Here is a 27,526-nt window from a genome sequence, read left to right as displayed (position 1 = left end):
GACGTACGTACTGCTGTCCCTGAGTCAACACAATCTTGTCTTTCCAAGCCACTCTCGAGCAATGCTCACAATAACTGTCCAACGGACAATTCAGCGCATAGACTATTTGTTACATCCAAGGACAACATAATAAATCTGAAATCTTGACAGCAGAACCATAGCATTCTCTCATCCACAGATATCTATACTCATGAGGGTGGGAGATGAAACAAGTGAACAACGGTTCAGAGCCCTCCTAACACTGAGTCATTGAGCTCCACCAGAGATCCCCTCATTAAACCCTACTCTCTATCCAAGAGCAGAGCCATCCCTGCAGCACCCAGCTATGCTCCTGCCCTCCACACAGCACAGCTCAGTTTCTCATCTCCGAATCACTGCGGCACTGCCTCAGCTATCACAGCTCTGCGCAGGCGCCGAGCTAAACAGTAAACTCACGCACGGATGTAGGCTAGTCCCAACCCGCCCCAGCCGCTTCGAAAGCTGGTGTTCCAAGCTGGTTTCCAAGCCCATCTTCTCCGCCCGACAACCAGGACTTGCACATTATCCACCTCCGTGGCCCGCGTCTGGCTCGTAAATGCCTCCCAGCTCTGTCCCGACGATTAAACAAACCACTGGTAGGTGCCACAGCCTTCAACGGCCTCTGCAAGCTCTGCCAAGTGTGGCATGCCCTCACCCTCAAGACGCATTCCGTTGAGGGCGGATGGTCCTGCAAGGGTCAGCACCAGGTGCAAAACAGGGTGTGCTTTGTTCTGAATAAACTAAAGCTGCACTCAACGATTTAGAACCCACTCCTCAAAAACAGAATCAAATAAAAAATAAGCCTTGCAGGAATCTGGGGGCGGCAACATAGTAATCGCCTCTGTCCTGTAGTGTTCCAAAGCTTTTTAAGAAAACTTAACCCCTCTCCTCAACTCAAAAAATTTACTATACAAGCAACAAAGACTTTGAGCCTCCATCCATGTTCAGTAGTTCTTGGGTATGAAGTCAATTTGTGATTCATTACATTGCTAGATGATGATCGAACAATAGGTAGAGTAATAAATCCAACATAGAAGAGATACAGTCTTCACCATCCAATGCCCCTTTAATCTAACACATATTATAAAAAAAATCTATTCTCGCAAAAAAAAAAAAAGTATCACACACACACACACCAAAAAATGAATTAAAACATACATTAATAACTTCACCATCAGATTGCACTGGTTTTGGTTACAACCTTTTGTTTATTCTCTGCATAAACTTACATTTTCAGACAGTCGTGCTACTTGTTATTGGATGATGGATATATCAGTTAATATGATCAATACACTATTAGCCTCTTCATACTGTCTTTGAACGCACAGAATATATGTTTAATTACCGTATTACTTAATAATAAATTATAATAACATTGGGGCGTACAGCATCAAAAATTTGTATAATAAATGTTAAAATCCTACCATACAGAATGCTCAAATTGCACAATACAAACATGGATGACTAAACTAATAGTCTAACGCAATCACACTGAATGAGTCATTTTCATTTTGCCTACTTAATACTGTTCTACTAAAATTACGTTCTTAATTCAAAACCAGGTTATACTGGTGGAATGTAGATTTAAAGGTGCGAGAAGAGGAAGTCCACATAATACTGCTTAAAGTTGCCTTGCAAAGTTACCAAAAGAGAATCCCTCAGTATTCATTTCAAAAATCTTGTTCTGTCTATAATTAGCTACCATCACAGGAACAGTCTTCAAAATGTATATATTAAACAGCTCTAATGCTCCACAGGCAAGGTGAACCAATTCTCTCCTCCTGATAACAGCTTAGTATGAAAACGCATCGATTCCCCTCATCTTCTCTCAAAGTAAATATCCCAATTCTCAGCCTTCCTTTCGCCTTCTTCATAGCTCATGTTCTCAAGACTTTAATCATGCTTGTTGCTCTTCTCTGGACCTCTCCAATTTCTCCACATCTTTCTGAAATGCAGTGCCAGAACTGGACTAAATACAATCCAGATGAGCTAACCAGCACAGAGTAGAGCAGAGAATAACTTCTCGTGTCTTGTTACAACACACCGTTAATGCACTCCAGAATCACATTATGCTTTTTTTGACAGTATCACACTGTTGACTCAATATCAGCTTGTGGTCCACTAATCTCTTTCTGCCATACTCCTGCCTAGACAGTCCTCTCTCATTTGTATGTGTGGAAACGATTGTGTTCCTTCTAAGTGGGCACTTTGCATTGTCTTATTGAACTTCATCAGTTTACCTCAGACCATTTCTCCATTTGTCCAGATCATTTTGAATTTTGACTCTGTCTCCACAAAGCAGTTGCAATCCTCCCAGTTGGTATCGTCTGCAACTTATAAAGTGTACTTTCTATGCCAATATCTAAGTCGTCTGGTGAAGATATTGAACACAGCCAGTCCAAAACAGACCCCCGCGAACCCTCTTGTTATACCTTCCAGCAGGATTGGCCTTAAAACACTCTTGAGTACGGTTACCCAGACAGTTATGCACCACACTATATAAGCCCATCGTAATTGCATTGCCCTAGTATTAAATAGGATATCTGCAAGACCGTATCAAATCTTAACTAAAGTCTAGGTAACCAACATCCACCGCTTCTCCTTATCCACAAGGACCTCACCTATCTACACAAGCTATCATTAATTGGTGACACGATTTGTTCTTTATACAATCCCATGCTGGACATCTACCCGTCACTTAACACCTCCAAAGTGCAGATGATTTTAATTATTGTTCATTTCTCTGGCAGAGAAGTTAAACTGAAGCGGTCGTGTATCCACTAGGTTATCTTTATTTCCCTTTTATAGATGGCACTATATTGCCCTTTTCCAGTCTTCTGGAACTCTCCCGTTCCACATACACTCCATAAGCACAAAGCTAGAGCAATACCTCCTCATATAACCCTTGAGTATAATCTAGGATGCATTATCAGCATGGCCAAAAGTGACTTCAGCATCTAACTTTTCTATAGTAATTTTACAAACTTGCTCTTTTATTTTATACTCTTAAACTCCCCCTTCCCATAAAGCATTCACATATTAGACAGTTCCTTTCAGACTTTCAGTGAAGCCGAAACAAAGAAGCAAACATCTCTGCCATTTTAACAATCTGTTACTCGTTTCTCCCCCTCTACAGAAGATCAGTGGCTTACCCTGCTTGGTCGTCCTCTTGCTTTAAGATTGATAAAAGTCTTCTGTTTCCGCTTTATCTCCATTAGCTAGTTTGAACTCATTTTGTGGCCCTTTGCCTTTCTAACCTTGCCCTGCTCCGTGTTATTTGCCTATATTCATCCTTGGTAATCTGACCAGTTTCCATTTTTTATATGACTCCTTTTTATTTTATGTAGGTCATGCAAGATCTCATGGTTAAGCCAAGGTGGTCTTTTGCACATTTTCTATCTTTACCTACCCATCGGAATAGCTGCCTTTTGGGCCCTTAATAAGTGTCCTTTGAAAAGAGCAACTCTCCTCAGTTGTTTTCCCCTCAGTCCTTGATTCCCATAGACATTACCTATCAGCTCTCGAGCTTATATAATCCGTCCTTCCTGAAATCCATGGTCTCTATTATTGCTGACTCCTTTTCCCCTTCCTTAGAAATTGCAGAGGCTGAAAGAATTGGGTTTATTTACTTTGAAAAGAGAAGACTGAGAGGGGACATGATAGCGGTTTTCAGGTATCTAAAAGGATGTTATCAGGAGGAGGGAGAAAACTTGTTCACCTTAGCCTGTGGAGCAGTGAGCTGTTTAAATATATCATTTTAGGATCATGTTCCTGGATGTGAGCTATATACACAGACAAGATTTATTTGCATAAATGAATACTGCAGTGGATCTCTTTTGTAACTTTGCAAGGCATATATTAAGACGTATTAATGTGGACCTTCCTCCTCTCCCCTGTAAATCTCAATTCCACAGTATAACCTGGTTGAATAAGAAAGTAATTTTAGTAGAGTATTAAGTAGGCAAAATGAAAATGAACTCATTTCAGTGTGATTGGTTCAGCTATTAGTTAGTCATCCCATGTTGTATCTGTGCAATTCATTGCATCTCCTGGTATGTAGGATTTTACATTTATTATAATCAAATCTCTTATTGATGCCTGTAGCCCCAATGCTCTATTATTAATTATGATTATTAATACGGTATTAACAATATATTCTGTGCTTCAAAGACAGATATGAAGGCTATCAGTGTATTGATCCATCTATTTACCTGTATATCATCCATCACCATAATAACAAAGCACCTGTCCTGAAAAATGTAGTTTATGCAGAGATATAAACAAAGCAGGTGTAACCAAAAACAGTGCAACTGAATGGTGAAGTTAAGAATGTATGTTGTTAATTCCATTTTTGTGTGTGTGTGTGTGTGTGTACTTTTTTTTTTTTTTGCGGAATAGATTTTTTTTTATATATGTAGTAGATTAAAGGGGATGGATGGTGAAGCTGATATCACTTCTATGTTGTGAGTTTATTACCTCTCCTATTTCGATATCATCTGCAAATATGATCACAATTGACTTCATACCAAAGACACACCTAATGAAGACATGGAGTGGACGCTCAAAGTGCTTGTTCTTGTATAGTATTTTTTGGATGAGGAGGGGGGTTAATTTGTCTAAAAAGCCTTTGGAAACACTTACAGACAGAGGCGATACTATGTGCTCCCCCAGATTTCTGCCAGGGCTTATATTTTTATTTGTATTTCTTTTTTTGAAGGGAGTGGGTTCTAAATACGTGAGTGCACTTTAGTTTATTTCAAAACAAAGACACCCTTTGTCACCCTGGTGCTGACCTACAGTGACCCTCCAGCCACATCAACGGGGCTGCACATGGAAGGCAAATGCCACACTTGCCAGAGGCTTGCAGGGGCCCGTGAAGCTGGGCACCTACCCCAGTGTTTGTTTGAATCTCGCACAGAGGCCTGGGAGGCATTTAACCAGGGCCACGGGGTGGCTAATGTGCAAGAGCTCCTGGTTGCAGGGGTCGGGAGAGAGATGGAGGGCCTTGGAAACCACAGCTGGAAACCACCCAGCTTTCAAGGGCTTGGGGCGGGGCTGGGACTGCCCTACTCCCGTGCTTGAGTTTCTTGTTGACTCAGAGCAGCCCTGCGCAGCAGCTGGTGAAGCTGAGCCAGTCCAGTGATCTCGGAGAATGAGCAAACTGAGCTGTGCCCTGCTGGGAGAGGCAGGAGCAATAGCTGGGTGCTGCAGGGAATGGCTGCTGCTCTCTGGGAGTAGAGAGTGAGGGTAAGGGGGATCTGCCTAGGGCAGGCCATGACTCAAGCTGTTCAGGGGTGGCCGAACGTTTAAATTGTTTCATCCTCCCACCATCAAGAGTTACACATCATCTCTGCATGAAGAATGCTAGGTTCTGCTGTCAAGAATTTCAGGACTTCTATATGTTTAATCCTTGTAACAGAAATAGCTCTATAGACCATCTGAAATTGGTCCTTGGACAGTATTGTGAGACATTGCATCAGAGACCTGGCTTGGAAAAGAACAAGATTGTGGACTCAGAAACAGCACTAGACATGATAGAGATTAGTTCGTGCTGCAGAAACAAGGCTGTATTACTGCAAAATAGACAATGGCTTAATAGAAAAATCAGCAGTAGTGTTAACTGGTACACTAATATATGATCATAGTGACAGTCATGTCCATAGATGGACTGGAGAGGGAAGTCGAGCCACAGTCAATAACCTGGGTCCAGAGCTGAAAGGGTGGGGTCAAGCCATAGAATGGAACCAGGACCTGAGGCCCAAGGTTAAGCCACAGAAAATAGTTAGGAACCACAGGGGCAGGCTGAGCAATCTGCTTGTAGATATCCACATTTCCATGGTAGGTCCATAGCTGTGCTTGCACAGCCTCTTCTACCCACAGGCCCAAGAGATCCAATATCTTTTGTCTCATCCAGGCTGGAGTGTGTCTGGAGCATGTAGCTGGCATGGTCAGCTGGGCAGTTGCATGCAACAATGGAGAGCTGCTAGACAGGAAATCAGGAAAAGGAATTTACAAAATTTGTGGGTGTTTAAAGGAGAGGGGTGGCTTCCAGTCTCCATAACCCCTAGGCAGTAGAGTTCACAATGGTGACCAGATCAGTCAGTGCTGGGCATTGTGGTACAGCTGCTGGATGACTGTTAGGGTTGGCACAGGTAGCACAGTGTCCACATATCTACTGTATTGATCTCTGTACCTTGACCTTGGCTCAATGCTGCTTGGGGAGGTGATATTACTATGTTGGCATAATAGGCCACTTACAGCAGTGGAAGACAAATTTAAGTGTGGACACAAGCACAACTAGATATTTAAGATCTTGCACTTAGCACACTTGAGTACAGAGGTGTAAGTTGCTTTCTACTAGCTTTCCACATTTTGATGCTAGGAGCGGTCATGAACTTATCTGGTCCTCAGTACAAGTTGAGCTGGCAGGAGCAGTTGAGGAGCTAACAATGCTAGCTTTCTGCCAATCAGTGATTCCCTTATTTAAGGATAATCCCCAGCAGGCTTTTAAAGACAATTTTCTATCCCTTTTTGCATTTCTGTAAGAGGGCTGAGGACCTGGCCCATTATGAACAGAGGGAGTTGCTAAAATGCCAGAAACAAAATGATATGAAAACTGGATTCTTTTCTTTGATAAGGTGCAAGGGCGCTGGAACTGGCGGAGCCATGGTCCTCCCACTTTTTGAAAGTGGACAGGCCTGGCCCATCCACTTTTTGCCATGAGCCATCCCACCTACCCAGCCAGGCCGGCATCTGGAGACCAGCCAGGGAGCCTAGGCAACATGGGGCACCATGGACCCTCCACCTGCGGGGGCTGAAGGTGGTGGGGGCAGAGAGCAGCCCGTATCCTTGCCTCCAGGGCCCCTCACACAGGGCAGGTCGAGGGTCCACACCATGGCTCCCCACAGCTGCTTGGCCGTGCAATGCAGCTGTTACCAGGGACCTACTGCGACTCCAAGGCCCCATCCCCTGGCCGGAGCTGGGTTGGGGAGAGCTGTGGAGGAGCCACAAACCTTGAGCAGGGGGCCTGCTGGGCATGGACTAGGGCTGGGAGATCTCTCGGCCCCCCTACTCCAGGCAGGTGGAGGGTCCGTGGCTCCCAGCCTGCTCCAGCTTGGCTGTGGATGGCCTTGGGTAGAAGAGGTGGAATGGAGCCATGGAGGGGGTGGGGACCCACCCACTTTTGGGAAGGCTCCACCACCATTGCTAAGGTGATTCTTTTTGCATCAGTTAACAAGACAGTTTTGTCTCAGATTACTATCAGTAAAAGATTAAAGAGAGCAAACACCTTGATTTTTTTTTCCAGTTTTGTCCATTTTATGTACTTGGCAGTACTTTGAGTATGGTCTATTTTTCACTATTTCTCGGTAGTGAGTTTCACTTGTGTAGCCTTTTGGTTAATTTGTCCCAATATTTGTGTGGGCATATCATACCGGAATGGGTGAGAAATACTTTTAAAAAATGAAAATATGTGACTTGAAACCACAAAGTCATTAAGAAGTCTCGAGCAGTTGGGAGTACCTGAAAGTAATTGTAACTCCACTTTCGGGAAATCGGTGGATTTCAAGTAGGCAATGTCCTGTTAGTGGCAAGAGAAGTAGCCGTTTAAAAAAATTCAGTATTAGAGTTCTATTTTTATTGACCAAGAAAAATCCTGAGAACAGGCTCTAAGGAGGTTTCTAATAACAATGCTTTTGTAATTAAATGTAAAACAGCTCCAAATATTTTCTTACGGTCTTGAGAATAGGCCCATTTCCATAGAAAATTTCATGATTTTTATGGAAAAAATAAGCATATTTTCTACTTGAAATTATGCTTTATTCAACAAAGAATTATCCCCCTGCCATGTACAACCAATATGAGTGGCAGGGAGCCCACAACATTTTAGTAATCAAAATCCCATGAAACAAAATGTGAATTTCATGCAGCTGTACTTGACCCACCAAAACAAGGAACTTTACAGTCTACTGAAAATCTGGAGAACCATGGCGGCTCAGTGCTGGTCATAGCACATAGAAAAGGACAAAGAGAATGTGGCAGAAAATGGTCTCTCATTTAAGGATTAAATGTTTTTCATTGTACATGTCTGTTGTGCCACTGAAGTTTTGATGTCTTTAGACTGTGAGTAAAGCAAACAGGTGGTGTGTATTGCCCTGCTCCCAAGGTTTGTATCAGACTCCCATGAATATCAAGGCAATGCATTTCTTCCCAGTGAAGAAGTGAAACAGAAGGACTCATCCCCTGCTTACTTCTGTTGAATGCTTCTCTGTGTGTGACTGATACTGATTTTTCAATAGAAAATGTACTGCTGATGTATTTTAATACAATTATTTATTGCATGATGTAATCTAATATACTGATTAGTATGAGGGACTAGTAGAAACTTTTGCTTCTGTATGGATGGCTAAATATATCTCCCCAGGTTTGTTGATAGTAGCCTCTGAATAAAATTTGAGTTACTTTCAAAATTCTTATATCGTTTTGGTGCCCAGACTAGAGTATTTTTTATCTATTTTTTTTTTAAATCAGTGGCAAGTCAGGAACTATTTACTGCAGGATCATGTTGATAATCTTTAATCCTCAAGTGGTAAGGGAAAAAATCACTACCTAGAATAGCTTACACCTCTGGCTGAAGAGTTGTTTAAAGAGTTCTTGATACAGTTTATGACATCTTGTCACCATTCAAAGCTTTTGAAGATTATTATGTAATATTTCCTTTCCTCCTGCTCCAGAGAGAGAAACCCTCCATTGTTAATTTAGTGGGTATTGTACTGGGTTTTTCTGAACGTTGTCCTCACAACCATTTATGCAGATACATCAAATACCCTCTTCATATGCTTTTCCCCATTTAATTAGGGTCATATATATTTCTTGCATGTTATAGTGTTACTTATCTATTTAGATTCTGAACACCTAATCTTTAGTCAATGGCAGTTAGGCATCTTTGAAAAAACTCACTAGCCACGTATCTGCATCCTTAGGTGCCTAAATACCTTTAAAAATATGGGCCCAACTTTGCTAGCCATAGTGAAAAGTACCTGAAATTTCATACTTCCAAGGCTACAAATCCTCCAAAGCTACATCTTTTTAATTTACATCTTCACTCCCCTACCAGTAAATAACCACATTGTTTGCTTGGCTGGAGTTCTGAGAAGTCTGGGAAGAGATAAAGCCACTCCTTCTCTCGAATGCTCCTCCCACATGTGTTTTGGCCATAGTCCTGGTGCCAGAGTGTTGGGGTTTTCTCTGCCTCACTGACATCCAAGAGCTCTATGCTGAAGTTGAGAGGGACTCAGAGTATGAGTGAAACCTGTTTCCCTACTCCTATGTCCATGGATTGCTGATAATAAATTATTTAATAGATTCTGAGCTCCCCCAGTAATCGAACACTGAGAACTAACCTGCACCTCAGTTAATTAATTTGGGCTCCCTCCACTCAACCAAATGCATGATTTCTAAGCCCTAAATCCTCTTCCTAATTAATGAGCCTGTGAGTTTCTGCCTCCTCCTATCTTCTAGTGAATTAATTTTGGGTTCCCCTACATTTATTAAATTCTGGCATCTTCCTGCCCTTCAGTTATTGGATTCTGGGCTTCCTTCCCTTTCACCATTAATTAAGGAATTTTTCCCCCTTCCTTTTTTGCAGAGCTTCTCTGGAGGCAACAGGTGTCACTAATTGAGATTAGTGGATACTTTTGACTGTAATTTCTATGTGCCTAAGCTCCCATTTGTCAAATGGGATAATACCATCCCCTCACCTCATGGAGGTGGGGGAGTATTATGAATATTAAATGAATTGTTTGTGAAGTATTCAGATACTATGGTGATGAGTGCCATAAAAAAAAAACTGTGAGGAAATGAACAATTCTGTCTTGAGAGCAGTGTGCAGTACAAAAGATTTGGGGCCACATGTTGAACAATGAAGCTAAAACAAAATATTGAATAACTTTATTCAATGAGCACGGTCCATCCTGTGCCCTGAGGCAGGGGTCTTGTGGAATATATAGTATGTGATCATGTAATTAAAGACTGCATCATAATTCATATTCACAAGGGGGGTGAGTTAAGGTTGCACAGGTAACCTTAATTCTGTATTTCCTAACTTTTGAGTGCTTGACTTTACAGTCTTAGACTAGGTCTAAATTAGAAACTTTTGCAGGTATAGTAATGTCAGTTAGGGTTTTGTTTTGTTTTTTAACTGGATTACTAAAGTGGCAAAAACCCTAGTGTAGAGTCAATTATGCCAGCAAAAGCAGAGATATTTTTTGTTGGTAGAGCTTACTTTGTTTGGGGAACCACCACTGTATATCAGCAAAAGAACCTTTTTGCCACTATCAATGTATCTACACTAGGAGGGTTTGCCAGTGGAGATTAGGCCTCAGTAATGTTCTTTTAACATAGATCCTTTGTGTACAACTTCCAAGGTTTTTATGAGAGCAAATGGGGGGAAAAACCCCAAAATTCCATCGCATAATATTGACACCCAAATAGTTCATCAGCAGGGTTGGAACCTTTAGGTCAACCACACAGACCTCTGCCATTTGACCTAAAGAGTAACTGCTAGCAGTAGTAGGTTGTCATTTTGTCTTTGGACCACTGTTTAGAGAGAGATGGGACCCTTTGTCAGTCAGTTTGACAGAAATTTACTGACAGCAGAGCTTTGGTGAGACTTAAGGAATCTGGTATCCCATTCTAGGCAGTAGAATGGAGTGTGTGCTAGTGGGCACAGACCCTGGTGCGCCACCTTCTCTGACCTATCTTTGTGCCAGTCTTATTTCTTCCCCACCCTTTTCATCTTGTTCTAATCCCATTCTCCTTGTCTATTCTGTCCTGGTCCCCACTCCTCAGGCTTCTCATCCCAGGCACAGTCTCCTTGCCCCAGTCATTACCTGTCCTGTTCCCCATCCCTAGTGTGTCATCCGATTTGACTCTCTCTCTCTCCAAATATTTACCATCCTTATTGGCTGACAATTCCAATCTCCCTCCCTGGGTTCCTCATCCAATCTTAATGTCCCCCCAGCTCCTTATCTCTGTCTTTCTGCCCCACCAGTCCTAGTTCTTCTCCTTTATTCTGGTTCCTCATCAGATCTGCCTCTCCTCCATCTTCACGTTCTCCCACTCTGCACCCCATGGTTCTTGGTCCCAGTCTCTTTTCCCAGCCATTCCAGTTTCCTTCCAACTCCTCACCAATCTGTCTCCCCTATCACCTACTGAATTCCAATTCAGTCTTCTTGCCCAACCAGTCATATCCTTCCCAAATTCCATCCCAGTTTTTCCCTCTCTTCCCCCACTGCCAGCCTTCAGTACCGCTCTATACCTTCTCCCATCTTGATCATTTTCCTTCTGCAATCTACTGCTCCCAGCTGATCTAGCTCTTTTGACCTCTGCATTCTGGGCATTGGGAGTAGGAGTGTCATTGCTTTCATGAGATAAACTCCCTGCTCTCAGATCCGGAGACCAGACCCTCACAGCCAGTAGCAACCCAAACAAGCAAGTATAGGGAAAGTCCTTTGTAGCCCTGGGCTGGAACATGCTCAGCATGAATAGAAATTTGTGAGAGTTTAGCAGTTAAAATCTGTGAAGTCTCTACTGAGTATATGCAAAGGGGAATTTTTTCAAATGCTTATAAATTGGCCAAATTTGGGCAGATTTTCATGGGGACAGCAAAAGGCCCATTGGTGACATAAAAGTCACCCCTCTGCCAAATTTTTCGTTCCTGAATCTGAGTGCTAGAGCTGTCCATAGAAAAGGTCTCCAGAATTTTGTTGTTATGGGTAAAACCCTTAGCAGCTTTTTTATAAATAGTTGAACTGTTTTGGCTGAAAATTTTCAAAACAATTCAGCATGAGGGAGACACCTGGCCTGGAAAATTTCAGCCCAAACGGTTAAAGTTTCACAAAGTTCTGAGGAACTAAAATCAGGGCCTTGTAATGGGAAGTACTATTTAAGAGACAATACTAGTAGTTCTCATATTTTTCTGGGTATTTTTTCTCCCATTTAGTGCTAATTGAAGTTATCCATGTGACTTGAATGATGGGGAAATATATATTGCATTTATATATATATATATATATATTTCAATATTATGGCTAATTTCTTCTTGCTAAATTTTTCCTGGACCTTCTCAATTTTTGGATCAATACAGTTAAAGTTAGAATCGTGACTTTCTAGTTCTGACAAGGACAGCACTAGAGCTGCCCATTCCACTTAAGATAAATGACACAATGTCAATATGAAGGTGTAAGGTATTAATTGGTACAATTAATTGGCTGCTTCTCTTGGCTAATAAGATACTGCTATTTCTTTAACAGCAACGTACTTGCTACAAATTCTGCAACAGATTTGCCAATTTGTATATTCACACAAGTTTGTTGTATTATAGGGAGAGATCAAAGCCAGTCTAGATTAAAAAGAATAGGTTAATACTTTTTCACGCACATTCTCATAAAATGAAAAAAAGAAAAAAAGACCATACATTTTTGACAGAAGATAAATTCTGTAGACAATTCTACGGCTGTTGACACACTTGTATATTGTTTGTCAGCTACAAGAAAATGAATTCAGATGTGGTGATTGTAGTGAAAACTGAACATCTGGGGTGAGTGTTCTGTACTATTTATACATTGGTCTAAAATATGTTTCTCTTCACTTCAAGGTAACTGAGCTTCACAACATCAAAAACATAACCAGACTGCCTAGAGAGACAAAGAAGCATGCAGTGGCAATTATTTTTCATGATGAGACATCAAAGACATTTGCCTGTGAGTCAGGTAAGCAATTACTACCATATCTCCAGCTTCAGGAAATCAAGCTGTACATGAAACAATGATTCAGAAAATGGATTAAGATACAGGAATAAAGGAAATCTTAAAGGGAATGTGTTGCATTTTTTTAAAGTAAGCAATACTGGAAGTTTTGTTGTTGTTTACAGAGGTTTTGGTGATGATTTTTTATTTGTCTTTGTCTGGGTTTTGTGCCCAGATGGTCCAGAGACTCTTGAGGTTTTCAGCTAAGCTTGTAGAACAAGTAACCATACCTATGGGACATTATTAAGGGAAGCAGTGACATGGATTCTGGTTTTTGCAAAGTGTTGCTATAGGCATTTGTTAGGGGAGTGATGCTGTCACACAAGAGAGGCAAAAAAATAATTAAAATCTCAGGACACTTTAAAGCTGAACTTCAAGCAATTTGTATATTAAACAGTTACCTGGCATGATGAATAAGTAAAGTTCTGAGTGTATTTGGGTGTTGTGGTTCATAAAATCACCTATCATTACTGAGACACCAAATGCTTTGTATTTTTAAAGTACATTAGCTTTCTTGTTTTGAAACCACACAAGTATGTGCACATTTGTTATTAATTGACAATACACATTTATTTAAAGAGGTACTAGATTGTTTCAAGCTATACATTTCTTTAATTACTAAACAATATACAGTAAAATGCATGTAATAGAGCATTACAGACAAATAAAATGACATTCTCTAAGAGCAGACAGTCCAAATTAGATGTAACACCGCAAAGGATAACAATAAATATTGGGAAGGGAGATTGCAAAATGGGAGGTACAACAGTGATATATCATTGGATATGCACATTTACAGCCCAGTCATGCAAACATTTATGCATGTGCTTAACTCCATTCACATGAGTAGTATCCGTAAGACTACTCAAAATCAGAGGAATAACCTGACACAGAAGTGAATTTTGTGGTAAAAGAAAAAAAATTGCAGTGTTTTTCTAGGATCCAGTTCAGGGGTACCAGCAGCAAAGATAGATAGGTGGTATGTGTCAGTGAGTCTATTAGTTGTATTTATCTATTTTAGAGTTAAAAAATAATAGACATCTATCTGAGACTCTAGGCTACTGGTGGGCAACCTGCAGCCCATGGGCTGCATGCAGCCCATCAGGGTAATCTGATTGCAGGCCACAAGATATTTTGCTGATGTTGACCATCCGCAGGCACGCCACCAGCTCCCCCGCCCCCCAACTCCGCCCCCCGCACAGCTCCCAGTGGCTGTGGTTCACCGTTTTGAGGGAAACTGCATATTCTAATTTGAGACTGCCAAACACGAAAAACTGAAAATGATATAAAATGACCACTCTGATGTGGAAAGAAGGGCCCTCTCACTCACTCTAAATTTACCTGTCTAGCACCCAAACCAAACTTGTTGTCTGAGATTTTTGTGAATGTCTTGGTGACAAATGAAGCCAGAGGGAAGATGTGTAGAGTGTTGATGGTAGAAGTCTCCTGCTGAGACTGGTTGGGTGCAGTGTAAAGATTTTTAAAATTCTTATCTTATGGTTGTATGGGAGGCAAAGTGGGAAAATAGTCACGATTAGGAGTTGTTTTCTAAGCCACCTTATTTAACTACATTATCAAGTCAATTATTTATCATTTTATAGTCCTATAAATGAATATGGTTGAAGAGCCATTTGAACACAAAATGAGTATAAAATCTCCAGGCATGTGGACAGACAGGGAAATTTGAAATTAGGGAAAAAACTTTTTACAAAATTTTACCAGTACTTCATAATACAGTATTATTATCATATTTATTGTCCTGAAGCTACAAAAGATAATTCTATTCTGATGATACAAAGCTCTAAGTGGACATAAGTGACAGACCTTTATTAAGTCTTTTGAGGAAGATTTACCTATTTCTTCTTCTGAAAGTCCTATAAAAGGTAAAAGTGAATTGAAGGATCATCCTGGTGTTATTACTGTGTTCAGTAAAAAAAAAACAGTATTGGATGAATCAGTTCTCAAGATTGCTGCACTAAACTATTCCAAATGGCGTAATTGTATTTTTAGTGCTTACTAAGTGTGGTATTTTAAAACTAGTAGAACAGCTGCTGTAGGAAATCTTCATACCTGTTTATTTTTTAAATGAAAAAAAATTACATTCGGGATTCCGTGATGCAATGTTTAGAAGCATTGTATTTAATACTCTTTATTATGGGCAGAGCTGATAATATTGTCCCATTATAAAACCCTATTTAGAGTTACATATGACTTTGCCAAACTTTAACTATTCAGGCTAAAATTTTCTATGTTGGGAGTCTGCATCAGGCTGAAGTTTGTTGATGAGTTTCACCAGAAATAGTTCAGACCATATTTGTGGGTTGGCAGGAAGACTCTGATAACTGTTTTGTTGAGAAGTTGAACTTCTCTGTGGAAAAACACCCAAAACATGCCAAATTGTGAGCCTCTGAAAATCTGTTCGCACAATCTCAGTAGAGATTTGTTAGAGTTTGCTAAATACTAGCTACATTTGCTAGATACTTTCTTTGATGTTTCTGTCTGTAATTAGCACGCTCAATCTAGGGCTGCAAGTGCTGTGTATAACTATTGCCGCGGTTGCTGTTCCCAGCTGCTGTTTCACTCAGCACAAGAACTGAGAGCAGGAAGACTCTTTCCTCTGCTTTCAGTGCTCCCCCTACTGGGTGCTGGGCAGCATCAAGGAGGAAGCTTCCAGACTCGAATGCAGAGTCAACAGCCAGATTTCCAGCAGCATCTACTACTGCTATCAGTTACTGCATTAATTCAAACTTCAGGGGTCTCAGTGAATCTAAATGTTCCAACCGTGCTTATGACCCATTTGAGTGTCAAGGTGATGCCACATGAAGGAATATCTGTTTGTGCAGTTTCATAAAAAAAAAACTAAAAAATTACATGCTAGAACATAACGGCCACACTGGATCAGACCAAATGTCCAATTAGCCCAGTATCCTGTCTTCTGACAGTGGCCAATGCCAGGTGCCCCAGAGGGAATGGACAGAACAGGCAATCATCAAGTGATCCATCCCCTATTGCCCATTCCCAGCTTCTGTCAAACAGAGGCTAGGGACACCATCCCTGCCCATCCTGGCTAATAACCGTTAATGGACCTATCCTCCATGAACTTATCTCGTTCCTTTTTGAACCCTGTTATAATCTTGGCCCTCACAACATCCTCTGGCAAAGAGTTCCACTGGTTGACTGTGTGTTGTGTGAAGAAATACTTCCTTTTGTTTGTTTTAAACCTGTTGCCTATTAATTTCATTTGGTGACCCCTTGTTCTTGTGTTATGAGAAGGATTATATAACACTTCCTTATTTACTTTCTCTACACCAATCATGCTTTTATAGACCTATATCATATCCCCCCTTAGTTATCTCTTTTCCAAGCTGAAAAGTCCCAGTCTTATTAATCTCTCCTCATACAGAAGCCGTTCCATACCCCTAATCATTTTTGTTGCCCTTTTCGGAATATTTTCCAATTCCAATATATCTTTTTGGAAATGGGACCGACCACATCTGCATGCAGTATTCAAGATGTGGGTGTACTATGAATTTATGTAAAGGCAATATGATATTTTCTGTCTTCTTATCTATCCCTTTCTTAATGATTCCCAACATTCTGTTAACTTTTTTGACGGCCACTGCACATTGAGTGGATGTTTTCAGAGAACTATCCACAATGACACACACACACACACACAATACACTAAAAGAGTATTATTGAGGTTACAAAGTGAAGCATTCAGAAGTTAAGAAATGCCAGTATTAAAGTTACCTGTGCAACTTTACTTCAGTGCATAAGCATTATGTTACACTCTTTAATTAAATGACCACATACTATTCTATCTTATAATTGTTGGCATTTCTTAGCTATTGAGTGCTTCATTTCACAACCTTAATGTTCTTTTAAAATAGTTTTTGTGGGTAACAGAATATTTACAGTTTCCATGCAAGAATAGGTGATCTATGTGTTGGTATGGTGTACCTGAGGCCAGGTCTACACTGCGACTTTAAATCGGTTTAATGGCCGATATACCGATTTAACGCTGTATCCGTTCACATGACGTCATCATTAATATCGAGTTAAACGGCTCCTTAAATCGATTTCGGAACTCCTCCCAAACGGAGAGTAGCGCTAAATTCATTACGATTACTCGGTTAGGGTTTCGTAGTGGACGGAAATCGACTATTGGCCTCCGGCGGCATCCCAGAGTTGCCAGCACTGACCGCCTCTGGACAGCAATCTGAATCTCGGATGAGCGGCAGTAACAGGAACAAAGGCCCCGGAACTTTTGAGTACATTCCTGCATTGCCCGCTGTGAGCTCTGATCAGCACGGGCTGCGCATGCAGTCTGAAATCGAAAAAGCCCAGCATTTTAACCGTTACGAGATACTAGGTCTGATTGCTGTATGGGGAGACAAATTCTGTTAACAGCTCCGTTTACAGAACACGAAATGCCAAAGCGTTGATAAAAACGCAGGATACACAGCGCTGGCCCCCATGACAAGCGTAACGGAAGCCAGAGATCAAACTGGACGCTTCATGAAGGGAGGGAGGGTACTGAGATCCAGCTATCCCACAGTCCACAGCAGTCTCTGAAAATATTTGCATTCTTGGCTGAGCTCCAAGTTCTGTAGTTCAAAACACAAGTGTCTGGCGTGCGTCAGGAACAGCTCCTTCAGTTTATCCCCCCACCACACGTGAAAAAAAAAGGAAGATTGCTGTGCATATGGCTTTGGCTCAATGCACGCCGCTGAATAAAGGCCAAGGTTGTCTGCGCCTCACAAAGGCCAGGGTGAGGCTTGTACCCAGCACCACCGGGAATTTTGTTCTGCCCCATCAGGCACTGTGCTCTCAACACGGAAAGTGGGCACTATGGATAGCGGGGAACAGTCTACCCACAGTGCACCGCTCCTGAAATCGATGGTGCTTTGGATCATGGACGCAAACAATCGATTTCAGATACCCCACTGTGGACGCGCTAAACCGATTTTATTAGATCTGTTTTTTAATATCGGTTTAAGCTAATTCGAAATAATCGTGCAGTGTAGACGTACCCTGAGACACTCACTATTGCCAGTCGAAAAAAAGAGGAAATAATTTTAAGGGTGGAAGGGGGGGAAACTGTTTAGACAAGTTGAAGTCTAGAGCTCATTCATAACTTTGAATTCCATTTTCTCTCCTATTTGATTTCTGGAGGTGGGGAGGAGGATGGGACAAAGTTTTTGGTGAAAATATTCCCATTTTGTAAAGAACCAACAAACTCCTTCAGCTTCAAAATTCAGTTACTTTATGGCTCAGTTTTTTAATGTTTTGAATTTTGATGTGTTTGCCAACTCTAAGTTTAATATAAAGAAAAGGAAAATACTAACGCATCACCTCTGTCTCCTTCTTAGCAGAGCTGATCAGAGAGCTGTTTGGAATATGCAGTACATCCAAAGTAAAAATGCTTTGTGAAATCAGTCCAGATTTGTTGGAATTTTGTTTTGAGGGGCAAAGAGTTCTAATAATTCTCCTCCTTTTCCTTTCCTCTCTATGAGTAGAGGGTTATTAATGAATTACTTCACCTTGAGTGGTCCTTTGAAATATGTGTTAACTACTTAAGCTAAACAATCTGTCCCATCTTTGTATTTAGTTGTGACACTCTGACTACCTTTTCCAGACCTGAAGAAGAGCTCTGTGTAGCTCAAAAACTTGATTCTCATCAACAGAAGTTGGTCCATTAAAAGATATTACCTCATCCACTGTCTCTCTCGAATATCAAAATAACATTTTGGAACCACATTTTGACTGTACCGCACGTAGGGTAGTGATGGCTGGGGCTCTCTTCTGAGGGGGATGAAGGCATCCATCTGTCGTCCTTATATGGCATTGTCATAAACAGATAGCTAAGGGTTAATGTTTCTTTTACCTGTAAAGGGTTAACAAAGGGAACCAAACACCTGACCAGAGGACCAATTAGGAAACAAGATTTTTCAAATCTCAAGGGAGGGAAGTTTTGGGTATGTGTTCTTTGTCTCGCTCTGTTGCTCACTCAGCTCTGAGAGTGATCTTTCTATCTCCAGGCTTTCTAATCTTCTGTTTCCAAGTTGTAAGTACAAAGGTAGAAAGACAATAGGCTCATATTGTTTTTGTATTTACATGTGTGTAGTTTGCTGGAATGTTTAAATTGTATTTCTTTTTGGATAAGGCTGTTTATTCATTTTTCTTTTAAGCCAATAACCCTGTATATTGTCACCTTGATACAGAGACCATTTTTATGTCTTTTTCTTTCTTTTTATATAAAGCTTTCTTTTTAAAACCTGTTGGATTTTTTCCTAGTTGGGGCTCAAGGGGATTGAGTCTGCAGATCACTAGGGAATTGGTGGGAGGAAGAAGACAAGGGGAGAGGGTTATTTTCCTTTGTTGTGTGACTCAGTGCATCTGAGTCTTGGGGTCCCCCAGGGAAGGCTTTAGGGAGACCAGAGTGAGTCAGGCATTGGAATTCCTGGCTGGTGGCAGCGCTATCAGATCTAAGCTGGTAATTAAGTTTGGAGGTTTCATGCAGGCACCTACATTTTGGACGCTAAGGTTCAGAATTGGGACTTATGCGTTATGACAGGCATCCTGGGAAGTATGCTGTCTGTCAGGAGCCCATGTCCTAGATGTTACAGATGGATTGTCGAGGATCATCTATCCCTCTGACTACTATCCCATGCTGCTCATCCATGTGGATACTAATGCTACGGTGAGGTATGATCCTGAAAAGATCAGAAGTGACTACAGGGCTCTGGGAGTAAGGGTGAAGTAGTTTGGGGGAGCAGGTGGTGTTCTCTTCAATCCGTCTAGTCAAGGTTAGGGGCCCAGGTAGAGGCAGATGCAACCTGGAGATGAATGCCTGACTGCAGTGATGGTGCCACCATGAGGGCTTTAGCTCTCTTGATCATTGGATGCTGTTCCAGGAAGTAGGACTGCTAAATAGTGATGGGATCCACCTGTCAAGGAATGGGGAAGAGTATATTTGGATACAGACTGGCTAACCTCATGAGGAGGGCTTTAAACTAGGTTTGAATGGGGCAGGTGAGCGAAGCCCACAGATAAGTCAAAAACATGAAGGCCTGGGAGAAAGGTTGGAATCTGGAGGGAGCATGGGCTGTTATAGCAAGGATAAGAGAGACGAGATAACTTAGGGGGGTTATCAAATCAATATCTTAGATATCTGTATACTAATATGAGAAATATGGAGAATAAGCAGGAAGTATTTGCAATGCTAGTTAAGAAATACAACTATGACATAGATGGTATCACAGAGACTTGGTGGGATGATATGTATGACTGGAATATTGGTATAGAAGGGTACAGCTTACTCAGAAAGGGCAGGCGGGGGAAAAAGGGAGAAGGTGTTGCTTTATATGTTAAAAATGTATACACAGAAGTTGAGATGGAAATAAGAGACAGACTTGTTGAAAGTATCTGGGTAAGGATAAAAGGGATAAAAACAAGGATATGTCATGGTATGGGTCTACTATAGACCATCTAACCAAGAAGAGGAGGTGGATGAAGTCTTTTTTAAACAACTAACAAAATCATTCAAAGTGCAAGACTTGGTTGTGATAGGGGACTTCAATTACCCAGACATCTGTTGAAAAAATAATTCAGCAGGGTACTGATTATCCAACAAACTCTTGGGGACAATTTTTATTTCAGAAGGTGGAGAAAGCTACTAGGGGTGAAACTGTTCTAGATCTGATTTTGACAAATAGGAAGGAACTGGTTGAGAATTTGAAACTGGAATGCAGCTTAGGTGAAAGTGATCATGAAAGGGTAGAGGTCATGATTCTAAGGAACGGTAAAAGGGAAAACAACATAATAAGATAGACTTCAAGAAGGCACACTTTAGCAAACTCAGGGAGTTAGTACGTAAGATCCCATGGGAAGCAAGTCTAAGGGGAAAAACAGTTCAAAAGAGTTGGCAGTTTTTCAAAGAGATTATTAAGGGCACAAGGGCAAATGTCCAGTGCAGGTACTCCATAGGGAAGGTATGCAATGGCTGGATAAATAGCTGCACTTTTTCACTTCAGAGGTGGAACTTCATGGGCATTCCAAACTTACAAACAAATTCACATAGGTCGAGTTTTGTTTGAAAACAGAGAAAAAGACAAAACAAATATCAATGATTGTCTGATCATATCCTGAGTTACTTTTCCCAAAAGATAATCGGGTAGGCTGTCTCAGTTTGAGCTACAGAAAAGCAAAAGCTATGGGCTTATGTGTATCCAGAGAGCACATCCTAACGTCTGACTCCTTTGTCTGACACAGTGGCAGGTCCCACCTTGAGAGCATCTTTTTACTTTCTGTTCCTTTTGAAAAGATCCTGCTTCCCAGTGATGGGCAGGTGAGAATCAATTAACATTGACAATAGCCTCTGTGTTCTGTGGATTTATCCTGGGGTGACATCCTGCTTCCCCCGCTCAACCAGTTCTAATTGGGCTTTTGTGTGCATATCTGCTGTAATATAGGCTTTAGTGAAATCTGAGCTCAATAATCAAAAGTGAATGGTTCTGATTTTGTGTTGGAATTGCTGTATTTATGGTCTTTTGTGGCATCGTTCAGTGTTCCAGGAAAGAGGTATTTATCCACCTATTGTTTGGGTACACATAATGATCAGAAGTCAACTCTTTCCCCATCCCTTTTTCCAGTAGTTAAAAAATACAACTAATAACTTTAGAGCATAGGGAAATACCTGTTCACTTTTATAAAATGTCATTAATAGTCATGTCCAAACTGTCACCTTAACTTTTCAGTGTAAAAAGGAAGATTATTTCGTATTCTTCATGTGAATCATTTTTTTCAAGTTGTTCCACCTGGCCTTGTCATTATGGGAGAATATTGCTGTTTTTGTTGTTTGTTTAAACTAGTCATCTAGAAAATTATGCATAATTCTTTTAACAGTGAATACAGCAGCTTTTATAAGATTGATGAAGTAGATAGATTTTTTTTAATAGAGTTCTTCAACTGGCATGCATCCAATGAAGTGGGTATTCACCCACGAAAGCTCATGCTCCAATACGTCTATTAGTCTATAAGGTGCCACAGGATTCTTTGCTGCTTTTACAGATCCAGACTAACACGGCTACCCCTCTGATGTTATAAGCTGGGGACTTATCAGTAGGAAGCAACAGAGGAGGAGAAAGATCTGGGTATATTGGTTGATCACAGGACAGCTATGAGCCCTCAGTATGATGCTGGTGTGAAAGAGGCTAATGCGATTCTAGGATTCATTAAGTGAGGTATTTCCTGTAGAGAGAGGGGAGTGTTAGTACTATTATACAAAGCACTGCTGAGACCCCATATGGAAGTTCTGTGCAGTTCTGGTCTGTCATGTTTAAGAAAGATTCATTCAAACTGAAAAGATGCAGAGAAGGGCTACTAGGATGATCCAAGGAGTCTCAAAGAGCTTGGCTTGTTTAGCCTAACCAAACAAAGGCTGAGAGAAGACGTGATTGCTCTCTATAAATACATCAAAGGGATAAGTATCTGGGAGAGAGAGGAGTTATTTAAGTTAAGTGCCAATGCTGACAAAAGAAGAAATGGATATAAATTGGCTATTCAGAAGTTTAGGCTTGAAATTAGATGACAGTTTCTAACCATCAGAGAAGTGAAGCTTTGGAACAGCCTTCCAAGGGAAGCAGTGAAGGCAAAAAAAACTAACTGGCTTCAGGACTGAGCTTGATAGTTTTATGAAGGAGAAGGTACGATGAGGCTGCTTACAGTGGAATATAGCTGATCTGCAACTGCTAGTATCAAATATCCCCAATGGCTTGTGATCAAGATGAGGAGGTCTCTGAGTCGCTACAGAGAATTCTTTCCTGGTGTCTCTCTGTTGGGTCTTGCCGAAATGCTCAGGGTCTAACTTACCGCCATATTTAGGGGCAGGAAGGAATTTTACCCTGGCTCAGATTGGCAGAGAGTCTTCTTTGGTTTTTTTGCTGCCTTACTCTGCAGCATGGGGCACGGTTCACTTGCAGGTTTAAACTAGTGTAAATGGTGGATTCTCTGTAACGCGAAGTCTTTAAATCATGATTTGAGGACTTCAATAACTCAGTCAGAGGTTAAGAAGTTCTAGAAGGCAACAAAGAGGCAGAAAATTTCATCTGACTGCCAGCAGATGATGGAGGTTCAACTGTATCTGTTACCTGTTAATCAGAGTTTAGTATGAAAGATGTGAGTTACAGAGCAGACCAAAGCCACTACCCTAACACATGAAGCTTAGCACCCTCGCCCTTCCTATTGTGGGAGAGTGAGGATCTGAACTTCTCATTTGGCCCTTGCCTCTGGATCTTACTATTGAGGCAGTGGGAGATCCGTATGTTTCATGTCTTCCTCTAGCTAGTAGTGTGATAAGTGTTTCAATCTCTGTATTATGGCAACCTCCGTATTCTATACCTAAGTAAAATCTATACCAATGACATGATGTAAACACATACAAAAAATAAAATCCTGCAACGTGGTCCAACATTTAGCTAGCTAGTGAGAATAAAAGTTGTTCTTTAGCCTCTGATTGTTTATGGAAAAATTGAAATCTGATATTTTTCATACATTGTGCATCTATATATAATAAAACTTCTTTCTGATTCAATTTAGAGTTTCTCAAGAGACTTGCCAAATGTAATCTACCATAAATAATTGTGTCCTCTGCAGCAGAAATTTTAAGATATTATCTTCCCTTTTCCATATTCATGACATAAATATGAGTCCCTATGCAAAGCTGAAGTAGTTCTAAATAAGATATAATGAATGAACAACTTAAGAGATCAACATTTTATCATGTATACATTTCTTTAAAAATTACTAAGATACTAAAGCACTAAAAATTTTAAGTTGCCTTCATGCTGTATATCTCAGGATGTCAGCATACTCTTCATACGCTATAGGATAACCTTTCAAAAAGAGGTGTCAGTGGTAGACCATAATATGGTTTATGCAGAAAAATAATAACATTGTTTTTCTCTTTTATAGTGCCTTCCATCTAGGAATCTCAATAAAGTTTTATAAACATTGTCTCAAAACATTCTTGTGAGGTACTTGGAGGTATTTCCACTCCCCTCCCCGAACTTTACAGATGAGGAAATAGAAAGTAGTTTAACTGAATTTCCCTGGTCTCAGAGAAAGACTGGCAACAGAATCCAGATGCCCCAGTACCAATTACCATGTCTTAGTCATAGGACTTCATTTCATAAAATATAAATCTGGATACCGAGGTGAACAGATGTCCCAATTTTATAGGGACAGTCCTGATATTTGGGGCTTTGTCTTATATAGGCACCTATTACCCTCTACCCCCATCCTGATTTTTCACACTTGTCACCCTAATACACACATGCATTAGGGTGTCTTGTCACCCTAATACACACATGGGTATTTGCATACAAGGTGAACAGTCACTAGTGCTGGTCAGAAAAATTGAAATACTTTGAAAATTTTATTAATGGAAGGGGGGGATTATGTATATTTTCCACTCTTCTCATCCTTTTCTAGATCCTCATATTTTGTGGATGCAACAAAAATAGCAGGACACTATTTTTGTATTCTGACCTTCTATGTACATGTAGTTATTTTTGGGGACTTCTAAGGCCTGTATTATACAGAATATCAGACTAGGTGACTGCAATGGTCTCTTCTGGCCTTGAGATCTACCGAGTAGGTGGCTTTCCACACTACATAAAAATAGACAATCTGTGTTGGAGGTCATGAACAAATCCATTAATTTCACTTCTCCCCACTTCAAACAATCTTGAAAATATTCATACTGTTGCTTATTTTATATATCTTATAAGCTGGCATACACATTTTCCGTATTGTATATTTTTTCAATTAAGATGCATTGCTACGGGTGGGAATTTGCTGGCGGTTAATCAGGAGCGAAGCAGATTATTCTGAGCAAAGCTATTGGGGAAAAGGATGAGGGCTGCACACAAATGGAGTTCTTTTGTTTAAAAGTATTCTGAAACATCTGTGTTAACAGTCGCTAAAGAGCCCTCGGAATTACACAGAACATTTCTACAGCTCATGCTAAATCCTGTACTCCAAATGGTTATATTAAAATCAACACTTACCAACTTTCCACTATGAATTAAGAATTAATTCACTTGTCTTTATGAATATTATGGTGTTTCTATTCTCCTGTGTCATCTGTTTCTTTGCTATAGTAACTTGATGCTGTTATGCTATTTTAGTTAATTCCAGCCAGCTACTGTATTTGAAATGGTGATCAGAATAACTACTGTAATTGGCAGTTAGACCACATAACCTTATGCTGTTTTAGCAGAAAATAGAGAATATATAATGTGTGTTATGTAAAGTAAGTCAATTATATATTATTATTAGATCCAAAAAATATGTATGAAAAGAGTGTTGAGGGTACAAAGTCAAGCACTAAAGTTAGGAAATGCCTGAATTAAAACTGCCCATTCAAGCTTAATTCACACCCCTTGTGTTATGCATTGTTGCAGTCTTTAATTATATAGCCATATGCTATTTTTTTCATAGGACTTCTTCCTAATTCAGTGCATGGGAAGAGCAATGAATGATGCAGGGCACTGCAGGAGGAGACAGAATATTCTCTTGTGTTGAAAGCACTGGACTGGGACCCAAGTGAGCTGGATTTTAGTCCTGTCCTTGACCTAGATTTCTTGTGTGATGCTGGGCAAAACTATCAGAATGTATACATGCAAGGGAGTTCAATTAAAGTTCCATGGGAGACTGATTTGTCATTTCTGAACTTTGGAGTCCTTAGTTTTCAGGTGGCAAAGTACTTTTAACATAGTTTTGTTTTTGTAGGTCATAATAATAATAAACATTTAATTTACAGTATGTAGTTCTCTGGAATGAAATACTTAGGGGCAGATCCTCAACTGGTATAAATTGTCTTAGGCCTATTGAAGTCAATTACCAGGCGCGCATCTGCCCCTTAGAAGCTTGTGGAAAACATATGAGAGATTAAGACACACTGTTATGAAGAACTGATTATTTTGTGTGATGAAGTGAAGGACAGAGTTGACAAGGAAATTGAGAGTATCATCCACATTTGCTTTTTGGGAACTGGAACCAAATCCTTTTCACCTTACTCACATGAGTAGTACCACTTACATATGTAGTAAAAGGAAATGGAATTTACAGATATATCTGTTTCCAGAAACTTCATAAAGCAAGTATTTGTGGCAGGATTTCTTGATACCTCAGGGCAATCTTAGAAAACAATCTATTTTGAGTATCAGAGGGGTAGCCGTGTTAGTCTGGATCTGTAAAAGCAGCAAAGAGTCCTGTGGCACCTTATAGACTAACAGACGTATTGGAGCATGATATTCACCCACGAAATCTCATGCTCCAATACGTCTGGCAATCTATTTTGAGATAATCCTGCTCATATTGCATATCACTTATTTTATGTCTCTTCTCATTTTTATATTATTATTATTGAGGATATTCATATTAAAACAGCATTTTTGTTTTTAAGTTCATCTATTTATTCTGCTTATCACTCATCCAAACTCCTAATCCTTCTACTATGCTGTCATGAACTCATTATTAGGACTTCAGTTGAGGAAAAAATAGCAGGAGCAGATGGACTCTTAAAAATGTTGTTTCCATACAAACATACCTAATAATAGTCTGATAGAAACACATAACTCTACCTATATCTGTCTGAAAACATACCTCATTTCTGGGCTGAAGCACATTTGCCAGTTCTGCTACATTCAGGACATCAGAATCTGGTAGTATGTAACCAGGCAAGACATCACATGTGGTATGATAGCAATGATGAGGAACTTGGAAAATCAGACATCAGCTAAGGCATGAGGGTCTCTACTCATCTTCCTGGAGTATGGGTTAGCACTTTCAGGGTTTGTGAAAACGTGTGTCATATTGTTAAACCATGTGACTTCGGCAGCTCCTGGCCTCCCTTGAAAATAGTGTACATTTAGAGGCAGCGCAAAAACCTCTGACATTAATTTATAGATGGAATTTGGGGTATTGACAGATGATGTATGACTGGAGAGATTTAAATGAATAACATGGTAATTTACTGCACCTAACCTGAAACACCAGGTCTATATTTCATTTTCTGTCACTATTCAGTCTCAGTTGCATTTGACTACTTACATAGTGTGCAGTACATGGTGCTATAAATAGATTAACCATTTAAAGTCTTTTCTGAAAGTCTGAACCAGTCATTGAATGAAGGGGTTTTCAACTGACTAGTATATTTATATGGGCATAGAAAATAATGTATACAGTTATATATACTTACCTGGAGCCTGAAGCATTCCTATATCGTGTAATATCTAGTGATATGGTAAGAAAGGAGGATACTGGTTTGGAATGAAAACTTGCCAGTCAGGAATGTTGTGTGTTCTCTTTTTCAATAAGTAACAGAATATGGTAAGTAATTTCATTCAGTGCAAAAGTTCATTATGAGAGATGAATATACCAATATGTTCAATATCCATCTAATACCACTAGGTTTCAGGTAGGTTGCCGGAAGTCACTTGCTAATTTGAACATTACTGTCAAAATTAAAGCCCCAGTAGTCTATTGCACAGCGAAATTCTCTTGGTGTTTACCTATAAAGCTTGGGAACTTGCTGCTGTTTGTTTGTTAGATTTGAGAAATATAGAAATTTTGGAAGCTGTCAATATCATACTGGTGCTATTGTGCCTTGAAAGTGCTGGATAAGGAGGTAC

General features: G+C 40.3%; 1 protein-coding gene across 1 annotated transcript in view; it reads left to right on the top strand.

The window, feature by feature from the left end:
- Nucleotides 1–27,526, top strand: part of DOK6 (docking protein 6) — a 447,057-nt gene that overhangs the window by 178,615 nt on the left and 240,916 nt on the right. Inside the window, exon 3 of the mRNA XM_032803415.2 lies at nucleotides 12,674–12,788. Within this exon, the coding sequence (XP_032659306.1) occupies nucleotides 12,674–12,788 (115 nt within the window). The remainder of the gene's footprint in view (nucleotides 1–12,673; nucleotides 12,789–27,526) is intronic.

This window comes from Chelonoidis abingdonii, chromosome 2 (assembly GCF_003597395.2).
Source record: "Chelonoidis abingdonii isolate Lonesome George chromosome 2, CheloAbing_2.0, whole genome shotgun sequence".
NCBI classification, from domain to species: domain Eukaryota; kingdom Metazoa; phylum Chordata; order Testudines; family Testudinidae; genus Chelonoidis; species Chelonoidis abingdonii.
The sequence above is the reverse complement of the archived record's forward strand: the minus strand, read 5'-3'. Positions and strand labels throughout refer to the sequence as shown.